Source organism: Vigna umbellata, chromosome 1 (genome assembly GCF_029865625.1).
Source record: "Vigna umbellata cultivar VRB3 chromosome 1, Vumbellata_1.0, whole genome shotgun sequence".
NCBI classification, from domain to species: Eukaryota; Viridiplantae; Streptophyta; class Magnoliopsida; order Fabales; family Fabaceae; genus Vigna; species Vigna umbellata.
Genome location: NC_142165.1, coordinates 24,197,045 through 24,219,086, shown reverse-complemented (window position 1 = coordinate 24,219,086; position 22,042 = coordinate 24,197,045). Strand labels below are relative to the sequence as shown.

General features: G+C 33.8%; 1 protein-coding gene and 1 pseudogene across 2 annotated transcripts; both read left to right on the top strand.

Moving 5' to 3' along the window:
* The first annotated feature begins 818 nt into the window (after positions 1-818).
* On the top strand, positions 819-17,460 carry LOC124825472 (TOM1-like protein 9). 2 transcript variants are annotated; one of them, XM_088101306.1, is made up of 11 exons: positions 819-1,172; positions 2,192-2,270; positions 6,913-6,996; positions 8,321-8,419; positions 8,513-8,626; positions 8,897-9,057; positions 9,762-9,843; positions 13,940-14,025; positions 14,188-14,391; positions 15,829-16,328; positions 16,578-17,460. In XM_088101306.1, the coding sequence occupies exons 1-11, from the start codon at positions 1,072-1,074 to the stop codon at positions 17,138-17,140; spliced, it is 2,073 nt and encodes a 690-aa protein (XP_087957432.1). In that variant the 5' UTR covers positions 819-1,071; the 3' UTR covers positions 17,141-17,460. The 2 variants fall into 2 exon arrangements, with proteins under 2 accessions (XP_087957432.1, XP_047154038.1); XM_047298082.2 differs by lacking the exon at positions 6,913-6,996 and having other exon boundaries at positions 833-1,172.
* A 2-nt stretch (positions 17,461-17,462) lies between these two features.
* On the top strand, positions 17,463-19,217 carry LOC124825464 (peroxidase 63 pseudogene; annotated as a pseudogene).
* The last annotated feature ends 2,825 nt before the right edge of the window (positions 19,218-22,042 follow it).

Sequence of the window (22,042 nt, the reverse complement as noted above, 5' to 3'; positions counted from 1 at the left end):
TTTTAAATTAATTTTCATTATCTTTTAATAGTATGATTACTTTGAAATGTGAAAAATTATTTTTAGATTTTTAAGATACTTTTTATTTTATTACAATCTTAATTATACATTTGTTTTCACTTGTACTATTCATTTCAACATCTTTTTTATTTTTATAACATAAAATACTGATTTAATGATTTTTATATAATTATTTTTATTTTTTAACTTATTTTATAATTAAATTTTAATTATTATTAGTTTAATTTTGTTGTGTTGATCAATTAACATAATTTTTATTAGTGTTTAAAATAGAAATTAATTAAAATTTAGAAAAGGAAAAAGTAAAGAGACCACTATGAGATATTTAAACTTAAGATACTTGTCTTCTTGAAATTTTAAAAAAATACTTTTTAATTTTATTTAATACTATAATTTAATTTATATATAATTATAGTTTCTTTTTAAATTTTTATATTAAAAACATAAAAATACATTCTTTTTTATTAAATATTTGATAATATAATATTATTTATTGTGATTTTTTATTTTTTTATAAAAATAATTAATTCAAAATATTATATCTGTCCAGTGAGGATAATATTTTCCTCTAAAAATAGATATGGAATAATGAAGTCGCCTTCTTCCTTACTATCTGTAATTATTTCTAATTAAATAATTGGACAATAAAGTTGTTTAATCACCTCACACTCTATTCTTTCTTAATTTAATTTCCTTAGTTTTGAAAGGCAGGTGGTATGCTAGGATGACCTATGCAACTGCAGGTGGGAATCGTTGATTCAAAAGGTGGTCGGCAAAAGCAACGGCATCAGGTGCGATCGCATCTCAGCAGACACGTGGCAAGTTCTCATAAGGGCAATGTTAAATTGTTCCCCTCAAAATTTCCAATTCTAACCCCAACCAAACCTTTCCTCAACGGAATCCTCTAAACTCGCAATCTTAGTCTTCTTTAGAGAGAGAAAGACAGAGAGGCCGGAACCATTCTCCGATCGCGCCGGTGGTTCGGTTTATGGTCATCGGAGGATCACTGATCTTGTTTGGGTTTCGAATCGTCTTTGTCGGCGACCGGAGATGGTGAATTCCATGGTCGAGCGCGCCACGAGCGACATGCTCATAGGGCCGGATTGGGCCATGAACATCGAGATCTGTGACATGCTCAATCATGACCCTGGGTACGCCTCCCTGTTCCTGTTGCATCCAAAACGCACTGTTTTCTTTTTTATTTCTTTTTCTTTTTATCGTTTTTTCTTTTTTTGCGGAACGAAAAATTCAAGGTTAAATTGCCTTTTCCGATCGATGCGTGAGCTAAGTTCTTGGTTAAAATTGAGCTAAGTTCTTGGTTAAAATTGAACTGGGATTCGGAGTGATTTGGTCTGTTTACTAATGATAACCGTTTGCCGTATGATAGTTGTTGTTTCAAAATTGGTGTGACTGAGTGTTATTGTTATATGGAGTTTTTCGTGAAACCTTTTGAATTGATCAACCAGTGATAGTTGATGGCTACTGTGGGTTCTGCTAAAGTCTTTGTGACTCGGACGAGTGCGTATATGCTAGGCGACGTCTAATTTACTTGTTATCCTTTATACGAAATTAATGTAAATTATAAGCTTTCTAGGATACTTTTTCCATACTCTGTAATGGTTGTAGTTAATAACATGGAAGTTGGTTCGGAAAGTGTCATTTCGTGTTACTTTGGTTTATGCAAGTTTTCATTTATACAAATTGGTCATTCGAGGGATGAACGAGTTGGCAATATGGTTGGTTAAAGGTTAAATTTGTTTACAAATCGACACTTTATGGTCTAACTGTACATCTTTAGGGATCAGAGCAACATAAAATTATCATTAACCTAACTTTATATCAATTCTTATGGTTTCATAATTTACACCTCTCTTCTTTCTTGTATGTTTTTTTTTAAATTTCGAAAATTCTGACGTTCTGTATTAGAAATTAGAACGAATATCTAACAGTTTGAAGTATATTCTGAGTGATATTAATGTTTGCTCAGGGGGAGAACAAGGTGGAGTGTCTTAAACATGTGCATCTTTAGTGTTTCTGCAAGATTTGTATTTACACAGCTATGAAATGGATGATTCTTTTCTAAACTAGAACCAGAATATTTCATAATGTTTGGATCTTCTCTTTGTTATGTCTCCATATATTGAGAACTATGTTTGTTTATGATTAACAGGCAAGCAAAGGATGTTGTGAAAGGGATAAAAAAGAAGATTGGAAGTAAAAATTCAAAAGTTCAACTTCTTGCACTAACTGTAAGCAAATATTGTTGTAATACAACCTTTTTCTCTCTGTTTAAACTCTGATGTCAGCATTGTTCCAGATTCTTACACATTTATGATCTTTGCTTCAATTGCATTTTTCAAAAATAACGGACCCAAAATTTACAATAAATGTTTATTCTTGTTGTTTGAAATGGATACTTGGTTTAAGCTATTGTTAGTTGAGAGTGCATATAAACATACTTCTGTACCATCTTGGTAAGTAGATGCCTTCAATTTGAGGCTTTGAAAATACGGGAATAATAATATCCACTCATTATCAGATAAAATGAGTTATTATATGAGAAGGAAACTTAATGTTTGTCTGGTTTTTTGAATTTAACTTTTCCATGTTGATTGATGTATAACTAGGGGAAGCTTTTGTCAACTTTTATACTGTGGAATTTGAAATAGGAAACTGTCTGATTTTTATTACTAAAGAATTCTAGTAGCATGCAGGAACTGTAGGTAAAGGTTGTTCAAAAATAATGAAATGAAGAAGTTTTGAACAAAATTTATCTTCCTTATGTTGTTATCTTTTTGGGAAAGAAAGTATCAACTCACTTAAAATTTCTTCTATCCTCATTGTTGTCAATTATCCAATGATCAGATGGGTGGATGATAGATGCCCATTAGTTAGTTCAGTTTATTGGTTGAAGAAATAAGGCATATTATTATTGCCTTTACTTGAGATTAAAAACAAAGAAATATAATTTTAGAGGGACTAATGGACCCTTCTCATGTTCTACTATTTATATTGATAAAGAGTTAATACACTATGGAGATGAAAGGTCGAGAGACTATCCTAGACTGCTAGGTATCATAAATAGAGATTATCCACACACTACTCCCTACTATAGTCCTTTCGACTTCCCTAACATAAAAATAATTCCAACACTTCCTCTCAATTTGAAGTCTCCTTAAGGGCTTGGTCAACACATTTGTGAGTTGGTAATTTGATCCAACAAACTCAATACATATTTCTTTCGTCAACAACTTTTCACGAACCAAATGACAATCAATTTCTATATGTTTAGTTCTATCGTGAAACACTAGATTTGATGCAATGTGGAGAGTAGCTTGATTATTGCAATACATCTTCATAGTCTGGATGTCACAGAAGTTAAGCTCTTGAAGCAATTGCTTCACCCAATTAAGTTCACACGACAGTGTTGACATTGCCTTGTATTCAGCTTCAGATGTTGATCGGGCAACTACATTTTGTTTCTTACTTTTTCTTGAAATAAATTTTCCTTTAAGGAAAACACAATATCCAGTAGTAGACCGTCTATCAATAGGCAAATCTGCCCAATTTGCATCATAGTACCCAGAGACCTAGAGACCTGAATGCTTCCTCTATCTTCATATAACAATCCTTGCCCGAGAGTCTTTTTGAGGTACCTTAGAATGTGAATGATAACATATCGATGGCCAACTCATGGAGCCTGCATGAACTGAGTAACCACTCCAACTCTAAAAGATAGATCAAGCCTTGTAATAATGAGATAAATCAATTTTCCAACCATCCTCCTATATTTCTCTGGATCGAAGAATAATTCACCTTCTGTTGTTAATTTCTTATTTGGATCCATAGGACTGTTTATCGGTCTTCAATCAATCATACTTGTTTCTTATATTATCAAGAGCATACTTTGAGAGATTACAACTCTATCTTGTGACTAAGCTACTTAAATGCCTAAGAAGTATTTGAGACTTCCAAGATCCTTGGTTTGAAAATATCTGCACAAGTACTCCTTCAGTTGAGATATTCTAGCAGTATCATTTCCTGTATGACTATATCATCAACATATACTATTAAGTAGACACATTTCTCAAGAGATGTATGACAATAAAAGACTGAATGATTTGTTTCACTGTGTCTTAGACTAAATTTTGAACAATGGAGCTAAATTTCCAATCTAAGCACTTGGTGATTGCTTGAGGCCATATAAAGAGCAATGCAATTTGCATACCATACCAGACTCTCCCTAAGCAACAAACCCAGGAGGTTGCTCCATATAAACTTCTTCCTCAAGATCACCATGGAGGAAGGTGTTTTTGATATCCAATTGATGAAACGACTAGTGATGAATTGCTGCCATCGCAAAGAAGAGACAAATAGTAGTTATCTTGGCTATGAGAGAGAAAGTGTCACAATAATCAAGGTCATAAACTTGAGTGTACCTATTTGCAACTAACCGGGCTTTGAGCTGATCAACTTCACCATCAGGGCCAACTTTAATTGCATACACCCATTGACAACCAACTGCCTTTTTACCTAGTGGAAGGGGCACGAGCTCCTAAGAATTATTGTGGTCAAGAGCTTGCATTTCTACAATCATGGCTTGTCGCCATCTAGGATGATCAAGTACTTCATTCACATTTTTTGGTATAACATCTTGAACAAATGGAAAGAAGTAAAGAGTCTGTTCAAAGACTGTAACATTGACAGACATGTAGTTGGTTTCAGGAGAGTAACATGGATATTCTTTTTGAATTCGTGACCCTTGAGACATTTCATGAACAAATCATATTATTTATATTGATAAAGAGTTAATACAATAGGAACATGGAAGGTTAAGAGACTGTCCTAGACTACTCGGTACCATAAATAGAGATAACCCACACCTACTCCTTACTTTAGTCCTTCCGACTTCACTAACATAAATAGACTTAATAATTATTCCAACACCTTTAAATAAAAAGGGAGGATGAGTAAGATATCACTTGAGGTAAGCTCCTCAAGCTGAAGCTAACTCAAGAAAATAAGTCACTTCCCTGCAAATTAAAATTAAGAAAGCATACAAATTGAGATCCAACAGAAACAACTGTTGGAAAAGCATCTCATGAATGCTGAAGAAGCCGAATAGAAAAATAGCTGGAATGATCATCAGCCTGAGAGGAAATTCATGGCAACCTTCCTTTCCAAAATAACATTTTGAGGTTTCAAACTAAACTTATTGGAGACCCAGATTTTTTAAACATGAAACTAAGATTTGTAATGGCTTTTAGGATAGAGAAAAGGCTAGTGCATCTGGGACAAAGCCAGGTGAATCTAAGAGAAAGGCGATGGCATGTTGGAAAGTGACAATCATCCTAGGAATAGGGACAATAAAAGAAGTGATAATTTGAAGTTTCACTTTTTTTTTATTGTTTTTAGGAACTCAGTAGCAGAATGGTAATAGTGACAAAACTGGCCATGGGGGATGGTACAAATCTAACATCATGTTGAAAGAGAGAAAAATAGATGCGAGGGATGTTGAAAATTGTGTATGAACTGCACAAAAGGGTTCATTTATACAAGTCAATGACAATAAGGACATGGGATCCTGTGCCTATAAATCATATCCTAATATTATAAGTTTGATTCTAATGAGATGTTACTATAATTATAAATATCTTAAATAAGGAAATCAAATCAAAATATAAAAAAGGAATAAATCCTAAGATGCTCTGAAATATTCTGATATATATCAATCATTTCTCAAATTTCTAAAACATAGGATAAGGACAATTTGAATTGATAAATTTAGCTTTGATTTCTGTAGGGAGTAACTTCTCTCAAACACAATAGCAATTAATCCTTGTATGCCAAAATCTCTTATTAAACACTATAGTAGAGACAACATTAGTGACATTATCATTATCACAACATAGTTTTATCTGTTTAACTTCATTGAATTTTAACTCTTAAGAGTTGTTAAATCAACACAAGTTCACATGCGTCTAAAGCCATAATTCTATATTCTAGTTCTGCATTGGACCATACAATAACATTTTGTTTCTTGTATCTAAGACATGATATGTCCACCAATTGGTACATAGTATTTAATGGTAGAGTGCCTATCTATAGAGGAACCTACCCAACTAGCATTACTGTGTCTACAAATTTGAGTATCTCCTTTTGCTTCACAGGGAAAGCCCTGTCCTGAAGCATTTTTAATGCATCTAAGAATGTGAATTACAAAATTCCAATGATCAATGTGAGCAACCTGATAAGTTACAATCTTAACTGAAAAAGAGACATCAGGACTTCGAATTATAAGATAAATTAGTTTCCCTACTATTCTCTTTCTTCTCTCCAGATTTGAGTAGGATTCTTCTTAATGTGGCATTAGTTTTTGATTTGGTTCGATAGGAGAATAATTCTACATTTAATCATGCTTGTTTCCTCAAGAATATCCAAAGTGTCACTCCTTTGTGAGATGATATTGTCTTTCTTTGATTGAGCCAGCTCAATTGCTAGGAAGTATTTTAGATTGCCAAGATCCATCGTTTATCTTAGAAAGTGTAGGTTTAAGCCTATTGAACTACACAAAACTTGGTTGTAAGGTGAAATTTGCATGCACTTGTATATTATAATTTGGACATATATCTATAGTGCTGATGCAAATTATCTACCTCATGAATCTCTTATGCTCTATGATCCTACCACGTTGCAACCTGTGCAGTTCACTGCATCATTGTCCTAGGCCAACACTAGATCTTCTCAAACCTGGGTGAATCCTAATTTTCAGAATTCTAGTCAAGATACTAATGCCAACTACCTATTCCCAGTGCTGTGCTTGCTAATACCTCATCTCAAATGTTGCTCCGTCTACATGGATTCCTGACTCCGGTGCATCCTTTCTTGTAGGTGAGCCTTAATATTCATCATTTAAACCACTTTGATGGCCAGATCAGCTCTTCATTGGAAATGGTCACGGTTTGCCTGTCAATGGTCTCTGCCTCTTTCTGATTCAAATAGCCTATCTGCTATGCAACTAGAATAGTCCACCCTAATGCAAAGTCATACCTGGGATTTATTTCCGTTACCCTCTATACAATTAGCAGTAGGATGTAAGTGGGTGTTTTGGACTAAAGAAAGTGTAGATTGGTCAATAAACAAAACACACATTCGGTTAGTGGCGAAAGGGTTTCATCAGATACATGGCTTTGATTTTCATGTGATTTTTTCTCCAGTTGTTAAACTTATAATTATTAGTCTCATCCTAAATCTTACCCTCACTAATAAATGGGAATTGTTTCAGTTGGATGTGAATAATGATTTTCTTGATGAATTCTTGGATGAAGCAGTTTTATATTGGCAAACCTCCAGGATTTGAGATTGAAGACAAATCTCTTGTTTGTAAGCTCAACAAAACTCTTTATGGCCTAAAACCAAGCCACCCAGGCTGTGGTTTGACTGATTAAAATCCACTCTAATTCAGTTTGGATTTAAAGCCAGCAAATGCTATTCATCTTTGTTTATGTATATGGCTCAAGCTCATACTGTTTTTATTCTTGTCTATGTGGATTATATTGTCATTAACACCATCTCATTTCAACTTATTCAGCACCTTACTGTAAAACTTAACTACACATTTTCCCTGAAACAGTTGGGTCATTTAGACTATTTTTTCGACATTAAAGTCAAGTCTCCACCTGGCAAATCCCTTCTTTTGGCTAAGAGAAAGTACATTAGAGATCTCCTTCACATAACTCGCTTTTGAATTTCATTGTATTTCGTCTCTTTATGCCTGCTGCTTACAACTGATATAAATCTGGTGGTAATTTGTTTCAATTTCCAATAGACTTGTCGATGGTTTTGCTTTTGTGTTTTTCCTTGCTTCCTTGGCCAAATGATGTAGCTTGCATTTGGTCTTGAAAGAGCCGAATTACAACATATGCTAGAAAAATATTTTTGCACCTATTTTGCTAGGAAAAAATAAAGGAAATATCTTACAATTTAATGAGTCCAAGAAATACAAAATAAAGAAACTAATGAACTATTTTTGTGAGTAAGAACATCTTTTCATGTCATGCTCTTAGCTATCCTTCTTGGGATAATGTCTTGCTGCTCTTTTTCTTTGTTTTCATTCATGCATGTATCAAAAGTAAAGTTTTTTAACACTACTTGTGTGAAATACAAACTAATTTGAGAGTACCTTGGGTACCTTTTTAAATGATGTGTGTTCAGCTAGGGTTCATTCTTGTTTGGGTATGGTTGCATGTTGACTATTCAAAAAATTCATTTGGTTTTATGTTGGTTTACTGTATTCTAGTTGTTGGAGACAATCATAAAAAACTGTGGAGATATTGTTCATATGCATGTTGCAGAGAGAGACGTGCTTCATGATATGGTAAAAATAGTGAAGAAAAAGGTATACATAATTTCTTGAACATTTTTTTTTAGTTTTATGATCTTTTTGTTTTCTTGTAAAATATGTTGATGTCATTTCTCATGCTGATTGTAGCCTGATTTTCATGTCAAAGAGAAGATATTGACTCTTATTGATACTTGGCAAGAAGCATTTGGAGGCCCGAGGGCAAGATATCCACAATATTTTGCTGCTTATCAGGAACTGTTGGTAATGTTTAGTATGAAGTGTTTAACATAGAGATTTTGTTGCCAAGTATTCCTCTTGCTATTGTGAAAATGAAGGAAAGCTGCTCAACAGAACAATCAATATTTTAGTATTTTTTTTTTCTTTTTTGCATACACTGTTTTTATCTGCTTGCTTATATATAGTTTTTAAAATATGAGTGTGAATTGTTGCAGTCAAAATTTAACCCAAAACTTTTAGAATGTAATTGTTTTTCAATGTTAGTTTATTATATAAAGGGTTTGTTTATTTCAGCGTGCTGGGGCAGTATTCCCTCAGAGATCGGAACAATCTGCACCTGTATTGACACCTCCGCAAACACAGCCATTGGCATCATACCCTCAAAATATACGTGACTCAGATCCTCGTCAGGACACAGCTGAATCCTCTGCCGAGTCTGAGTTTCCTACTCTAAGGTATAGACCAAATTCCTTTTTCTTATGTGAAGGGAGTTTGACTTCATTCTTATATATTCATGGTCATTCAATTTTTGTATTGTTTTTAATTATGGTTGACATAATGTTATACAGTGTGTGTGTAGTCATAAGAATGATATGTGCATTGTGGTAGTTTTAATAATGGCAGAGTATTTCGTGGTTTTGAAGTCACATTTGAAGCCATATTCTCTCTTTGTTACTGGGAAATGTGCTATTTGATGGCTGTATGGGATCTTTCTCCTATGGAATTAGAAAAGTTTGGTGGTATCTGTGGAACCAATGGAAAGTGAATTTGTTTTTGCAGTTCTGATGTATTATTTGAAGCCATATTCTTTCTTGTTACTGGCCAATGTAATGTACTTTTTGATGGCTGTATGGAATCAAGAAAAGTTTAATGGTATTTGGGGAATCAATAAAATGTGAAAAAAATATGCTAAATAAGTTAGAGGACTCAAATTTAGTAAAAGTATTTGTTTCTACATTCATTAATGCCTTTCTATGTGTTATTAAATAAGCTGAATGAATTTAATTTCATTCATTTGATGTAATGAACTCATGTTTCTTTTAGTATGTACTTTAATTGGTATTTTCATATAATGATAGTGAGGGATAATCTTTGGTACAAATTCCCATATATTATGCATTATTTTGTTCTCAATGTGTAATCGATATTTCTTTTACAGTTTGACAGAAATTCAAAATGCTCGTGGCATCATGGATGTTCTTGCAGAAATGCTCAATGCCTTAGATCCTAGTAACAAAGAAGTGAGTTACACAATTCTGTTATTCAAATTATGAAAAATTAAATTCTCAGATTTAAAAGGAATAATATATTTCTTCTGTATTTCAATGATGAGGTCATTGGACCTGTAAATACATGGTCCTGTTGTTTATTTTAGGAAATGTAGAGTTAATTCTAAGGAAACAAATCCTTGTAATTATGGGATTGTTTTTAAATACATAATCCTGGTTTTAATAGCAAGATACACCTGTAATAAAAAATAAAATTATAGTAAGATTAAAATAAAAAACTTCCTAAAATACATAATGAGCAGCATAGTTTTGACATAAAGGTATTAAAGTTCTTTATATTGTAATGATGGTGAAGATTATGAGTGTAGCATATTGAAAATAATACATTGATCTGGTTGAATGTGTGTTAATTATCAGATTCACTGTATTCCAATTTTTTTTCACAACTATTGTTTTTTTTCTTAGGTTTTCTTAATAACTTTGTTGAATCACTTTGATACCAAATTGATTGACTGCTTTTTGTGCTCCATCTTCATTGTTGTGGTTATGCTTTAACTGTTGATATGGTGATTGCTATTTATATGCATTATAATTATAGAAATCAGGGACAAATCTTATATAATCAACATTATCTAGATTATATATTTATGTATATATCAAAATTTTTCCGTTTATTCTTTTTTCACAATATAAATAAGCATCGGTGCTGTATGAGAAACACATGGTTTCAGCTTAATGTCTCTCTTTCCTATAGTTTAACAAGAGGTGTTGAAAATTGTTTATGTATGGGACAAGGCAAAAGTTGGATTTCACTAGTGATAACACTGGTCACAAGAACAAAAGATTTGGTAGTAATGATTGATGTTGACTGAATGAAACCTTAATTGAATTGAAGCTACAAGGATAAAAATTGAATTGGCTCATTTTTCAGCGCATAGAATGATTAATAGTTTGAAAATAGGACTGATTTTATTATTTAGAATCATAAAAAATACATTCTCATATCCTCTATTTGTAACAATCTAATTCTCCTAAAAAAGAAAAATAGGAAAACTAGGTAAACAAAATAAAATAGAAGATTATATATCTGTTTTCTCTAATTAGGAAGATTCTAAAGATATCTTCTCTAATTACAACATTAATGAATGGCTTGTATGGTAATACGCACCATAGCATATTACGTATTTTAACTGGCCTATAAAAACGCCTTTAGTTTAGTGTTTTGTTTCTTTAACCACCAAAGGGCATTAGCCTTACCCAATAGATGTCTTAACACTATGTAACTGTATTATTTACTATTTACTATACCTATAGATGTCTTAACACTATGTAACTGTATTATTTATTTTACTATTTACTATACCTTTAAGGATACGGAGAAAAGGTAGATTCTATAGTGGCATTTGTTTCAAGTTATGGTCCTGTATTTCCTAGAATGACATTTCTGCAAATACTATCCAAGAAAGCTATTCTTGAGTAAATTTAAAAATACAGGGATTTTTCTTTTAAGAGAATCTTTGGACTTTATTTTAGAATTCAAAATAATTAGAATAAAAGTATGAGTGAGAATCAAATGATTGTTAGGTTTGGGGCCATTAACGTTGTTGAGAAGCCATTTCCATAGTGATGCATGTTGGTCAACCTTTTATATAAAAGAAAAGAACAGCTGAAATGAAAGTTACTTTTGTGTTTCAAGTAACTTCTCATATTCTTGTGGGAAAATAACCTCACCCCTTACAATGAGAATAAAAATGAAGTATAACAAGGTATTACTACATTCTCAGGCTTGAACCCTAGTTGGGAATAATTTTCTAAAGCTTGAAAGTTATAGCAAGCATGCTAGATCTTGATTGCATCCCGCTGATCTTTCTATTGAAATGTGATGTTCTTTATTATTATTAATACTTATGTAGGGGAACTCATATATTAGGTTTTTAGGGTTTCCTGACCTTTTGTATTATGCACTATTGTATTCTATAAATACAATAGTAAGTTGTATAAGAAGTTTAAGTGAAATAAAACAATTTTTAGCTAATTCTAAGCTCCTTTGGGAGATTATAACTCCATCTTTTGATTGCGCTACTTCAATGCCTAAGAAGTATTTAAGACTTCCAAGATCTTTGGTTTGAAAATGTCTACACAAGTACTCTTTCAATTGAGATATTTCAACAACATCATTTCTTGTAATGACAATATCATCAACATATACTATTAAGTAATCACATTTTCCAAGAGAAGAATGACAGTAAAAAATTGGATGGTTTGTTTCACTGTGGCTTAGCCCAAATTTTGAACAATGGAGCTCAATTTCCAATCTAAGCACTTGGTGATTGCTTGAGGCCATATAGAGATGGATGCAATTTGCATACCATACCAGACTCCCCCTGAGCAACAAACGTAGGAGGTTGCTCCATATAAACTTCTTCCTCAAGATCACCATGTAGGAAGGCATTCTTGATATCTAATTGATGAAGTGGCCAATGACGAATGGCTGCCATGGCAAAGAAGAGGCGAATACAGAAGAGAAAGTGTCACAATAATCAAGACCATAAACCTGAGTGTAACCTTTTGCAAAAAGTTAGGCTTTGAGCCGATCAATTTCACCATCAGGACTGACTTTAACTACATACACCCATCGACAACCAACCGCCTCTTTGCATGGGGGAAGGGGCACCAGCTCCCAAGTATTACTATGGTCAAGAGCCTACATTTCTGTAGTCATAGCTTGTTGCCATCCAAGATGATCAAGTCCTTCTTTCACATTCTTGGGTATAACAACAGAAGATGCTGAGGATAAAAGAGAAATCTTTGAATGGCGGTTTTAGAAGGGAACCATGTAAAAGAGTAGCAATTCTCTTAAGTGTGACCTATCCTTTTAGGTATGTGTATTGAGGACGTCCCCGACCTCCTCATCCTCCTCCTCTAGTGCCATGTCCTCCTCTTCCTCGTGTGGCAATCATGACAGATGGCTCCACTAGTTCATGCGCTACTTAAGGTTGAGGTACCGGGACACGTCATGGAGGGAACCTCATGACTAGTCAGAAGTTGATTTCTAAGATGATCAAAATCGGGATGTAGGGCACGAAGGATCAACACCATGTAAAATTTGTCTAGTTTCTTCTTGATATCCTCTAATGGGTCCGCTTCCAAAAACATCTTGAGTTCTTCACAATAGATTGGGTTTCAGCCATGAAGGACACCATATCATGGTTTGCCATTTTAAGATATGCAAGCTTGTTTGCAGTGTCATAAACACGTTGAAAATCGTTGGCATATATGTTTTGAGGTTTTTTCCAAAAGGAGTGACAAGTTTTGAAAGCCCTTAGAGATATAAGAAGTTTGGATTCCACTTATTGCCATAACAGGGCATACAACTGGAAATCAATGGCAGCAGACCATGATAGATAATTTTTTCCATTTAGCTTCTCAGAGGTAATTGATGAACTTCCGGATAAGGAAAGAGTACTGCAAGACGCCATCTTTGAAGAGGAGGAATTGCACCAGCGAGGAATAAGAAAACCCTAAGGGTTTAGATGGACGAAACTGTGACGGTGGCCGGTGACTGGCGGTGGAAGGCCGACGGACGGCGGCAGACAGTGGTGGACAGCGGCACCGGCGAGACAAAAACTAGAGCAAGATTGACCCGCTCTGATACCAAGTTGAATATAGTGAAAACTATATATAAGATTGATCTCCTTTGTGTTGAATGTACACATAGAGTCCTTTATTTATAATAGAAAAAATATGGATTAAGTCCAAAATACAAATAAGAAATAATAATAAACTAACTAAAGATAAGATGAAATATAAAATAAAGATAATATATCTAACAGGAAACCTCTTCATCCAACCAATACTGCTAGGCATCTATTACGGAGTAACTTGCTGCTCATGGTATGCCAGCTGACCAGCCTGTTTGACTCCATCCTTTCTGAATTGTTGCATAACTCATTGTTGCAGTATATTTGATTTTGACCTCGTAAACCTGTTTGCTCAAGTCTAATTACTTTTTATTTCAACATTTAATTTCAAGTGGTCATTGATTGCCAAGATATAAATTACAAAACCTACTTGACATCTAATGGATGACCTTTGTTATTAATTTCAGGGGATTAGACAGGAGGTTATTGTTGACTTGGTGGAGCAGTGTCGAACTTACAAGCAGAGGGTGGTACACCTTGTCAACTCAACTTCGTAAGTCCTGAAGTCCCTTCCCGTGATAATAGATATGACTGATATAGTATTCGTTAAATCCTTGATTCATGTTAATTGAATCTTCAGTAAAATTTATTCTTTTTGATAAAAATTATTATTATTATTATTATTATTATTATCTTTTTCTGAACTATTTTCTAGCGATGAATCACTGCTATGCCAAGGACTGGCCCTGAATGATGATCTGCAGCGAGTACTGGCCAAGCACGAATCTATTTCTTCGGGAACTTCTGCCCAAAACCAAAATCACGCAGAAAATTCAAAACCTGCCCTTCCTGGAACACTTGTAGATATAGATGCTCCTTTGGTTGATACTGGGGATACTACCAAACAAACTAAAGAGAGGTAATCTAGTCTCTTGTTTCTTCCATTATTGCTTTGGTCATGAATGTCAGATGCATTCATTTTGGCGTGTTACTATTAGTTTTATTGTATTAGGACTCATGCAATGAATAATAATAATTCATGGCTAATTCATCATCTAACCTAGTGTACTTTTTCAAATAACTTCCTATTAATGTGTTCTAACAACTTGTATTATTTATACTCAGAATGATATTTTTCATGTTAGGAATAGTTTGTTGGATATATAATTTCAAATTGAGTTTTAATTGTTTGCCTTCAATAGAATATGATGCTATTTTGGTATTCTTTATTATTTTGAATTGTTTAATTTTAGTCATTTAGATTTCCCAAAATAAGTTTGGATGTATTTTAAAATCTAGGGTATATCACTTGGGATGTGTTGAGACTGTTAAAGATGATATCTTTATGTAAATAGGGAAAGTTGGAAATATTTTACTGAAATTATATATGGATTTCTAGTTGGGGGTTACAAAATGGAGTACAAAATTTGGTTTTGGTGGACATCCAAGGGCATGCAGTTAATTAGATAACATGCTCTAGGAATCGTGTTGGATGAGAAAGAAGACAGAGATATGTGATCAAATGACTCGATTCTGCTGGTTTATATAGAGGTTGTATTAATTACACATGATTGGAGGATATTTAATTCCTCTAAATCAGCTATCAAATCATATAAAATCCTATCAAATAAAAATTACTCTAAATTTAGGCTTAATTAAGTTTTAAATCCCCAATAAATGGGTATTTTCAATTGACTATCTATTAAAACTTTACTTAAGTCTTTTATATTTTTAATTGAGTCTCTGCAGTTAGATTTTGTCGTTAATTGGGATGATGTGATTGTTACTTTGCATTGTTACTGCTTGCATGTTTTCACATAAAAAATAAAATAATGACCTATTTAAGTTTTAACTGTCATAAATTTGAGTATTTTTAATTGAGTCCCCATTAAAAATTTTCATTCTTAAGTGTCCAAAATCTATATTTCTCAATTGAGTATTTTTTGTCGATGAAAGTGATGTAACCATTTCATTTAATTTTTGTTTTAATATCTAATTTATTTGTTTTAATATTTAATTGATAAAATGAAAGATGTTGTACTTTATAAAGATAATTTAGGTTCCATTATTTCAGTTTTTTATTGTCTAAGTTCGCAGTGTTCTGCATGATACTGTAAAATCAAACAGTCATGTCACCCTAACTGCAAAACCTTCAAAGTCACATTTTTGTGCTCAGTTCACTCATTACAATTGATCGATTATTGTTCATGAGGTATTCAAAACCTTTCATTTTGGCTTCAGACCTACATTCGTTATTTGGTTCGTAAACATGTAGGATTTTCATGTTGATCTGACCCATCTGATGCTTTGGCTATACGGCTCTTATAGCTATTTACTTAAACATATATATGTGCAGACCCTCTTCTAATGTTGAAGCAGAATCCCAAACAATGAATCAGTTGCTGCTTCCTGCGCCTCCAACTTCTAATGGTTCAACAATTCCTGCTAAGGTTGACCCCAAATTGGACCTACTCAGTGGCGATGACTATAACTCTCCAAAAGCAGATGCTTCAAATGCTCTTGTTCCTGTAGGAGAACAGCCACCTGCTAGTCCTGTTTCTCAGCAGAATGCCCTTGTTCTTTTTGATATGTTTTCCAATGGAAATAATGCACCTACATCAGTCAATAGCCAGCTGCCCCAGCCAGCTAATGTTGCTAGCCAAAGCACTCCATATACTCCCCAATTTCAACAACAGCAAACAGTCATATCTCAAGGTGGATTTTACCCCAATGGAAATGTCCCAAATGCGGGTTCGCCTCAGTATGAGCAACAATCGCTGTATACACACGGTACAGGTTCTACTTGGAATGGTCAGGTTGCACAACAGCAGCAACAACCACCTTCACCGGTTTATGGTGCGCTTCATGTTTCTTTGGATTTAAATGAATTCCTGTGACAGAAATCCTTCAGAATTACATTCTGTTTCTAGAAGATGATTTTAAATTGATTTGTTTTGGAATGTGAAAGTTGCAATATTTTAAATTGGTCTGGCAGTGATATATTGAGTTTGTGCCGGGATGGGTTGAGAATGTAAATTTAAATAGGATTGTGCTCTAATAGTTTGGACTACGTTGCATAACTGACTTTTTTTCTTTGTTTAATAGGTACGCAAAGCGGTGGATCATTGCCACCCCCTCCTTGGGAAGCGCAATCAGCAGATAATGGAAGTTCAGTAGCTGGCGCTCAGTATCCATATGTGCAGAATGCTGCACATCCTCCAGGGTCTCAAACAATGGGCAATGACCAGGGTGTTGGCATGTATATGCAGCCAAATGCTAATAGCCATATGCCACGAATGAATAACCATGTTGGGAGAAATCAAATGGGCTTGCAACCTCAGCATATACAAGGTGTTGCAGGGCCCTACATGGGTATGGCTTCACATCAAATGCAGGGTGGTCCTGTGATGTATCCTCAACAGATGTACGGAACCCAATTTATGGGATACGGTTATGATCAGCAACAAGGAGTTCCATATATTGAACAGCAAATGTATGGTATGTCTGTCAGAGATGACAGTGCTTTGAGAAACTCTTACCCAGTTTCTACCCCATCTTATGCTCCATCTGGGAAACCTTCCAAGCCAGAGGATAAGTTATTTGGAGACCTTGTTAACATGGCAAAGGTGAAGCCCAATCCCACCCCAGGCCGAGCTGGTAGCATGTAAAAACTACATTACCGGGTTTGCACATTTCATCCGATTGGTAACTTTTGTTCTTGTTTTTCTTTGATTTTTATTTTTATGTTTTCATATTATTATTATTATATATATATAAATATATATAAAGTTTTTTGGTTCTTGTTTCATATTGTTTGCTTGTCTGGGAATTAGCATTTGATAATGTACATTTGTTTTAGAGAAAATATTGAAAAGTGGGGAGAAAGGGGCAACCATAATTGGTTTTGGATTGTAATTTGTGGCAATTCTCCTTGTATTACATTCCCTTCTTGTGCTTGTAGTTATGATCTAAAGGTTCTCTCTCTTAAGCATGATTGTGGAAAAGGGATGTCCTACCTTAGAGGCTTATATCGAACATAAGAATTCTGTAGTTAGCAGGTCGTAGAAAAAGATCACGACGTCTCTTTTCTTCTGCCCTTTCGAATTGAGGGAAGAAAAAATATGATAAAAATGAAACTGAAATAAAGTTAAAAATGTTTCTTGTTTGAACAAAGTAACCAGTACATAAATTTCTTAACTTAGGATAGAAAGTGGAAAATACTTTAAGTTAATTGGAAATTAATTTCCTTTTCAATGGGATCCTATTTTGTAGGACTCAAATTTCTATTATTTTTGTTCTGAACAGACAAAACTGGGAGACTAGTTTTGTTAGTGTGTCTAATTATTACGTAAGTGTTTGCATTGTTAAAGATAGGAAAAATTATTTATATTTTCGATGCACTTACGCTCTGAAAGTTAGCGTATATATGATTTGGATCTTTAATTTTAAAAAAAGGTCGTTCTAATTTCTTAAATTTTGATTTAGGGGGCAAAAGTTGGTTTGCCTTGAATTTCCAGAACTATGTCTGACTTAAAGTTGAATGGTGATATTTATTTAAAATGTACTTTGATTTTAAAGAACAAATATTAGTTTCGATTTCTTTTTTACGGATAAAAAATTGTTCTTTTATTGGTTTCCAATTCCATTGCACACACTATTGATTGATTGATTCCTACCCAATGACCTATTGTTGAGACATCTCTTAAAAAATTCTTTCTTATATTGTTGAATAGACAAAACAATATCTATACAAAATGATAAACGTCATTTTTATTGTTGTTATTTTTCTTTTCTACTAGCTCTGTATTTTTCTTTTTTTCCATTTCTACTGTCACATAGTTCAAGCATATATTTTTTAGGTTTAATACTCTCTTTGGTTGACACTTTCGTTGGATAATGTTAATTTAGTCTTCATTTATGAAAGTGTTTGGAATATGTTCATAGTTACTAAAATTTGTGTCCAATTTGCCCCTTCCTTTAAATATAATCAAACGGAGTTAATGCGTTGATGATCTGGCACCAATTATTAGCAACTTGTCAATGTATTGTTTTGTGCGGTGCTGACGTGTTAATAAAACATCATATCGAGGTTTTTTAAAGATAGGGTTTTTATATTTGGGGAAAAATTGATTTAGGGTTTCTACATTGCGACCGACATCAACCTTTCCCTCCTCGGCGACGCCTTCGACCTCATCGTTCGCGCTAAGACCGCCCTCGAACTGGCCTGCCCCAACACCGTCTCCTGCGTCGATGCCGCAACCGGCGACCTTCTGACCATGCTTGGCTGCCCCTTCTACCTTGTTTTCCTCAAGCGTCGTGACATCCGCTTCTCTTCGACCGCCTCCGTCCCCAACCACCTCCCACTCCATCCATGCCAATGTCCCAAATCACGGAAATCTTCACCCGTCGCGGCTTCTCCGTGGAGGGTTCGTCACTCTGAGTGGGGCCTACACTGTGAGATTCTTCCACTGCTCTGAATTCGTCACCAACCTCTCGAACTCCTCTTCGTCCTACAACCCTCGTTTTTCTAAACCTTTATCTAAAGCTTGCGCCGATTATAGAACTAACCCTACCCTTTCTGTCTTCAATGACATTATCCAGAACCTTCCTAAGGGTTTGAGTGTGCTGAAATCCGATCACGGCTTGTACAATGACCCTGTTACGAGATCATTCCTGGAGGGCTTCGCCAAGGATCAAGCTAGGTTCTTTAGGGTTTTTTCCTCTACAGAAGTTGAGTCTGCTTAATGTGCATATAGGAGAAATGGGGAGATCCGACGCAGGTGTGATTAGATTAATTGATTCTTTCTTCTTTTTGGAAGCTATTGATGATTTGATGATCTTTTGATTTAAGATGAGAATGAGAATGAAACCTTTGTTGTGCATGAATTTAATGTTTTTGAGGTTGATTATCCATACATAGATTTCGATTGTGTGAGGTAGGGAAATGGGAGGATGAAGCAATTGTCCTTGATCTTGGATAGATGAATCTGAGTTATGGTTTTTGAATGTAATATTATAAGATTTAATTAATAAAGTTTCTCATTTTAATCTGTTTCCCCATAGTTCATGTAGTTTTGAGATTGTATAAAATTGGTATATAGTGATTGAATATGAATTTTAGGTTAAACAAAGAAGAAGAAGACAACCAAGAAGAAGAAGACCCAATTCTATAAGAAAGTAACATCTCATAACGCACAAAACAATATATTGACATGTTATCAATAATTGGGGCCAGATCATCAACGTATTAACTCTGTTTGTTTATACTTAACGGAAGGGACAAATTAGACGCGAATTTTATTAACTGTGGATATATTTCAAACACTTTTAAAAATGGGGACTGAATTGACATTATCCAACGAAAGCGGGGATCAAAGAGGGTATTAAACCTATTTTTTAATATTTATCAAACATTTTCTCTTTATTTTATTCATTTGTTCTTTCTCTTTTTTTTTCCTCTCTTTTCAAAATTCTCTTTTAATTTTCTTCTCATTCGTGAAACAATACTATCAACAAACAATTTGTTATATGCATTGAGTTGAAGTATTTTTAAACATTTTAGTATGAAAAAAAATAGAAAGTGTAAAAAAAAATACTCAATATCAAGGGTTAAAACTTTGATACCAATTCATGAGAAAACAAGATAGAATATTCTAATATTTAGTTTTGAGAAATATATTGACATCACAATTAAAAAAAATGAAAAGATAAGTAATAAGTTATGTGATTGATCACAACAAGTTATCCTAGAAAAATTAAATTTAGGTTATTTTCATAAAGTGAAAACTAAATTTTCTATTAAAATTAATATATATATCTCATTAATAAAATGCTCATCCTTTTATAGGATAAACTAGATCATATTTTCTAAGTTGGATCAATAAATAATATTTAATATTGTTAGAAAAGTGATGCATTGTATCTCAAACCAAGAGGAGAGGTGAATTGGATTTTGTCTTCAATTTTTTTTTAAAAGCTTTGCAAAATCTTTGATTTTCTTGAAATTAATAAAACAAGTATGATGAATCAACAATAAAAGAAAAAAGGATAGAGAAAGATTAACTCAAGTAATTTATATTGGTTCGATCAAGCCTACATCCAGTCTTCCTTCAACAACTTGAGCTAAAGGGATTTCACTATAATGGTAGAGTTAGAATAATACTGATATATCCCTTCTCAATGTACTTCTCACCCCAATATAATAACAAGATGTAAATACCCTCACAATCTTACCAAAACCCCAATATAGTAACAAGATGTAAATACCCTCACAATCTTACCAAAAACAGAGAACACTCCCAACTCTCTTTATACCTTAAGAGCAATCCCAACTCTTAATGAGAATAATCACAGTTCTCTCCCCCTGGAGCAGTAGCACAGGGGCACAATACTCAGATTGCAAATGTTGAAACTGATCGTCCAGGTACACTCCAATAGTGCAGAATGAATCAATACTGTTCAACCCAATTTCTTGATAGAATCTTGATGAGTAAACCCAAATTTGATCCTTGATTCTTCAAGACAGTTCTTGGACGCTCCTGTAATCAATACTCAATCAAAATGTTACTTATGAAATTGATAGTTCAAAAGATTTTATTGAAACAGTATGCAAGACAATTATTCATCTTTCGACCAGTTATGATCTCATTGTAGCCTGTAAACACAACTTTCTTAACAATGGAACCTGTTAGTAACATCATAAACATGATAAGAAAAGCAGTTGTGCATCAATGCATGATCAATGAATGAAAATGAACAATTGATCATATGACAGAGTGATATGTCAGATTACTATGCACAACTTTGATCAAGAATGCCTAACTCATTTCTAATTGTATAAAATCTTTACTTTGAGAGAGGTTTTGTAAAAAATGTCAGCCCATTGATGCAAAGTATCAACAAATTCATGAAGATTTCCTCAACAATGATCATCACCAATGATCAAACCATAAAGATTTCCTCCTAGACTTTTGATTTTTGAAGGCCTAAACAGATCCATATGTGATAGTTTAAGAGGTCTAGTAGTAGATATCATCCGTTTGGATTTAAAAGATGGTCTAGTTTGTTTCCCTTTTTGACAAGCATCACAAAGTCTATCGGATTCAAACTTTATGTTTGGCAACCCTATTACAAGATGTCTAGATTCAAGTTTATTCAAGTGAGGCATGTGAATGTGTGCAAGTCTTTTGTGCTACAACCAAGATTCATCTTCTTTAGACAACAAGCATATCACATATTTAAAAAAAGTCTTCTTGAAATCAATCATATATATGTTGTTAAACCTTTTGCCTACCAGCACAAGTTCATTTGATGAAGCATGACAAATTCAGCAATGATTTGATTCAAATGTAACTTTCAAACCCTTATCACATAATTGGCTAATGCTAAGCATGTTATGTTTAAGACCATCCACAAGTAAGACATTTTCAATGATGTATGAGAGGGTGTTTGTATTTTACTAATACCAACAATTTTACCCTTGTTCTTATCCCCATATGTGATGTGTCCACTTGTTTTGTGAGATAAGTTGCTAAACCTTGAAGGATCTCCAGTCATGTGTCTAGAACATC

Excerpts from the sequence above, each read along its gene's own strand:
- LOC124825472 (XM_088101306.1), top strand. The coding sequence starts at position 1,072 with ATGGTGAATTCCATGGTCGAGCGCGCCACGAGCGACATGCTCATAGGG. Across the intron at positions 8,420-8,512 it reads TAAAAATAGTGAAGAAAAAG|CCTGATTTTCATGTCAAAGA; the intron begins GTATACATAATT and ends TGCTGATTGTAG. Across the intron at positions 9,058-9,761 it reads TCTGAGTTTCCTACTCTAAG|TTTGACAGAAATTCAAAATG; the intron begins GTATAGACCAAA and ends TTTCTTTTACAG.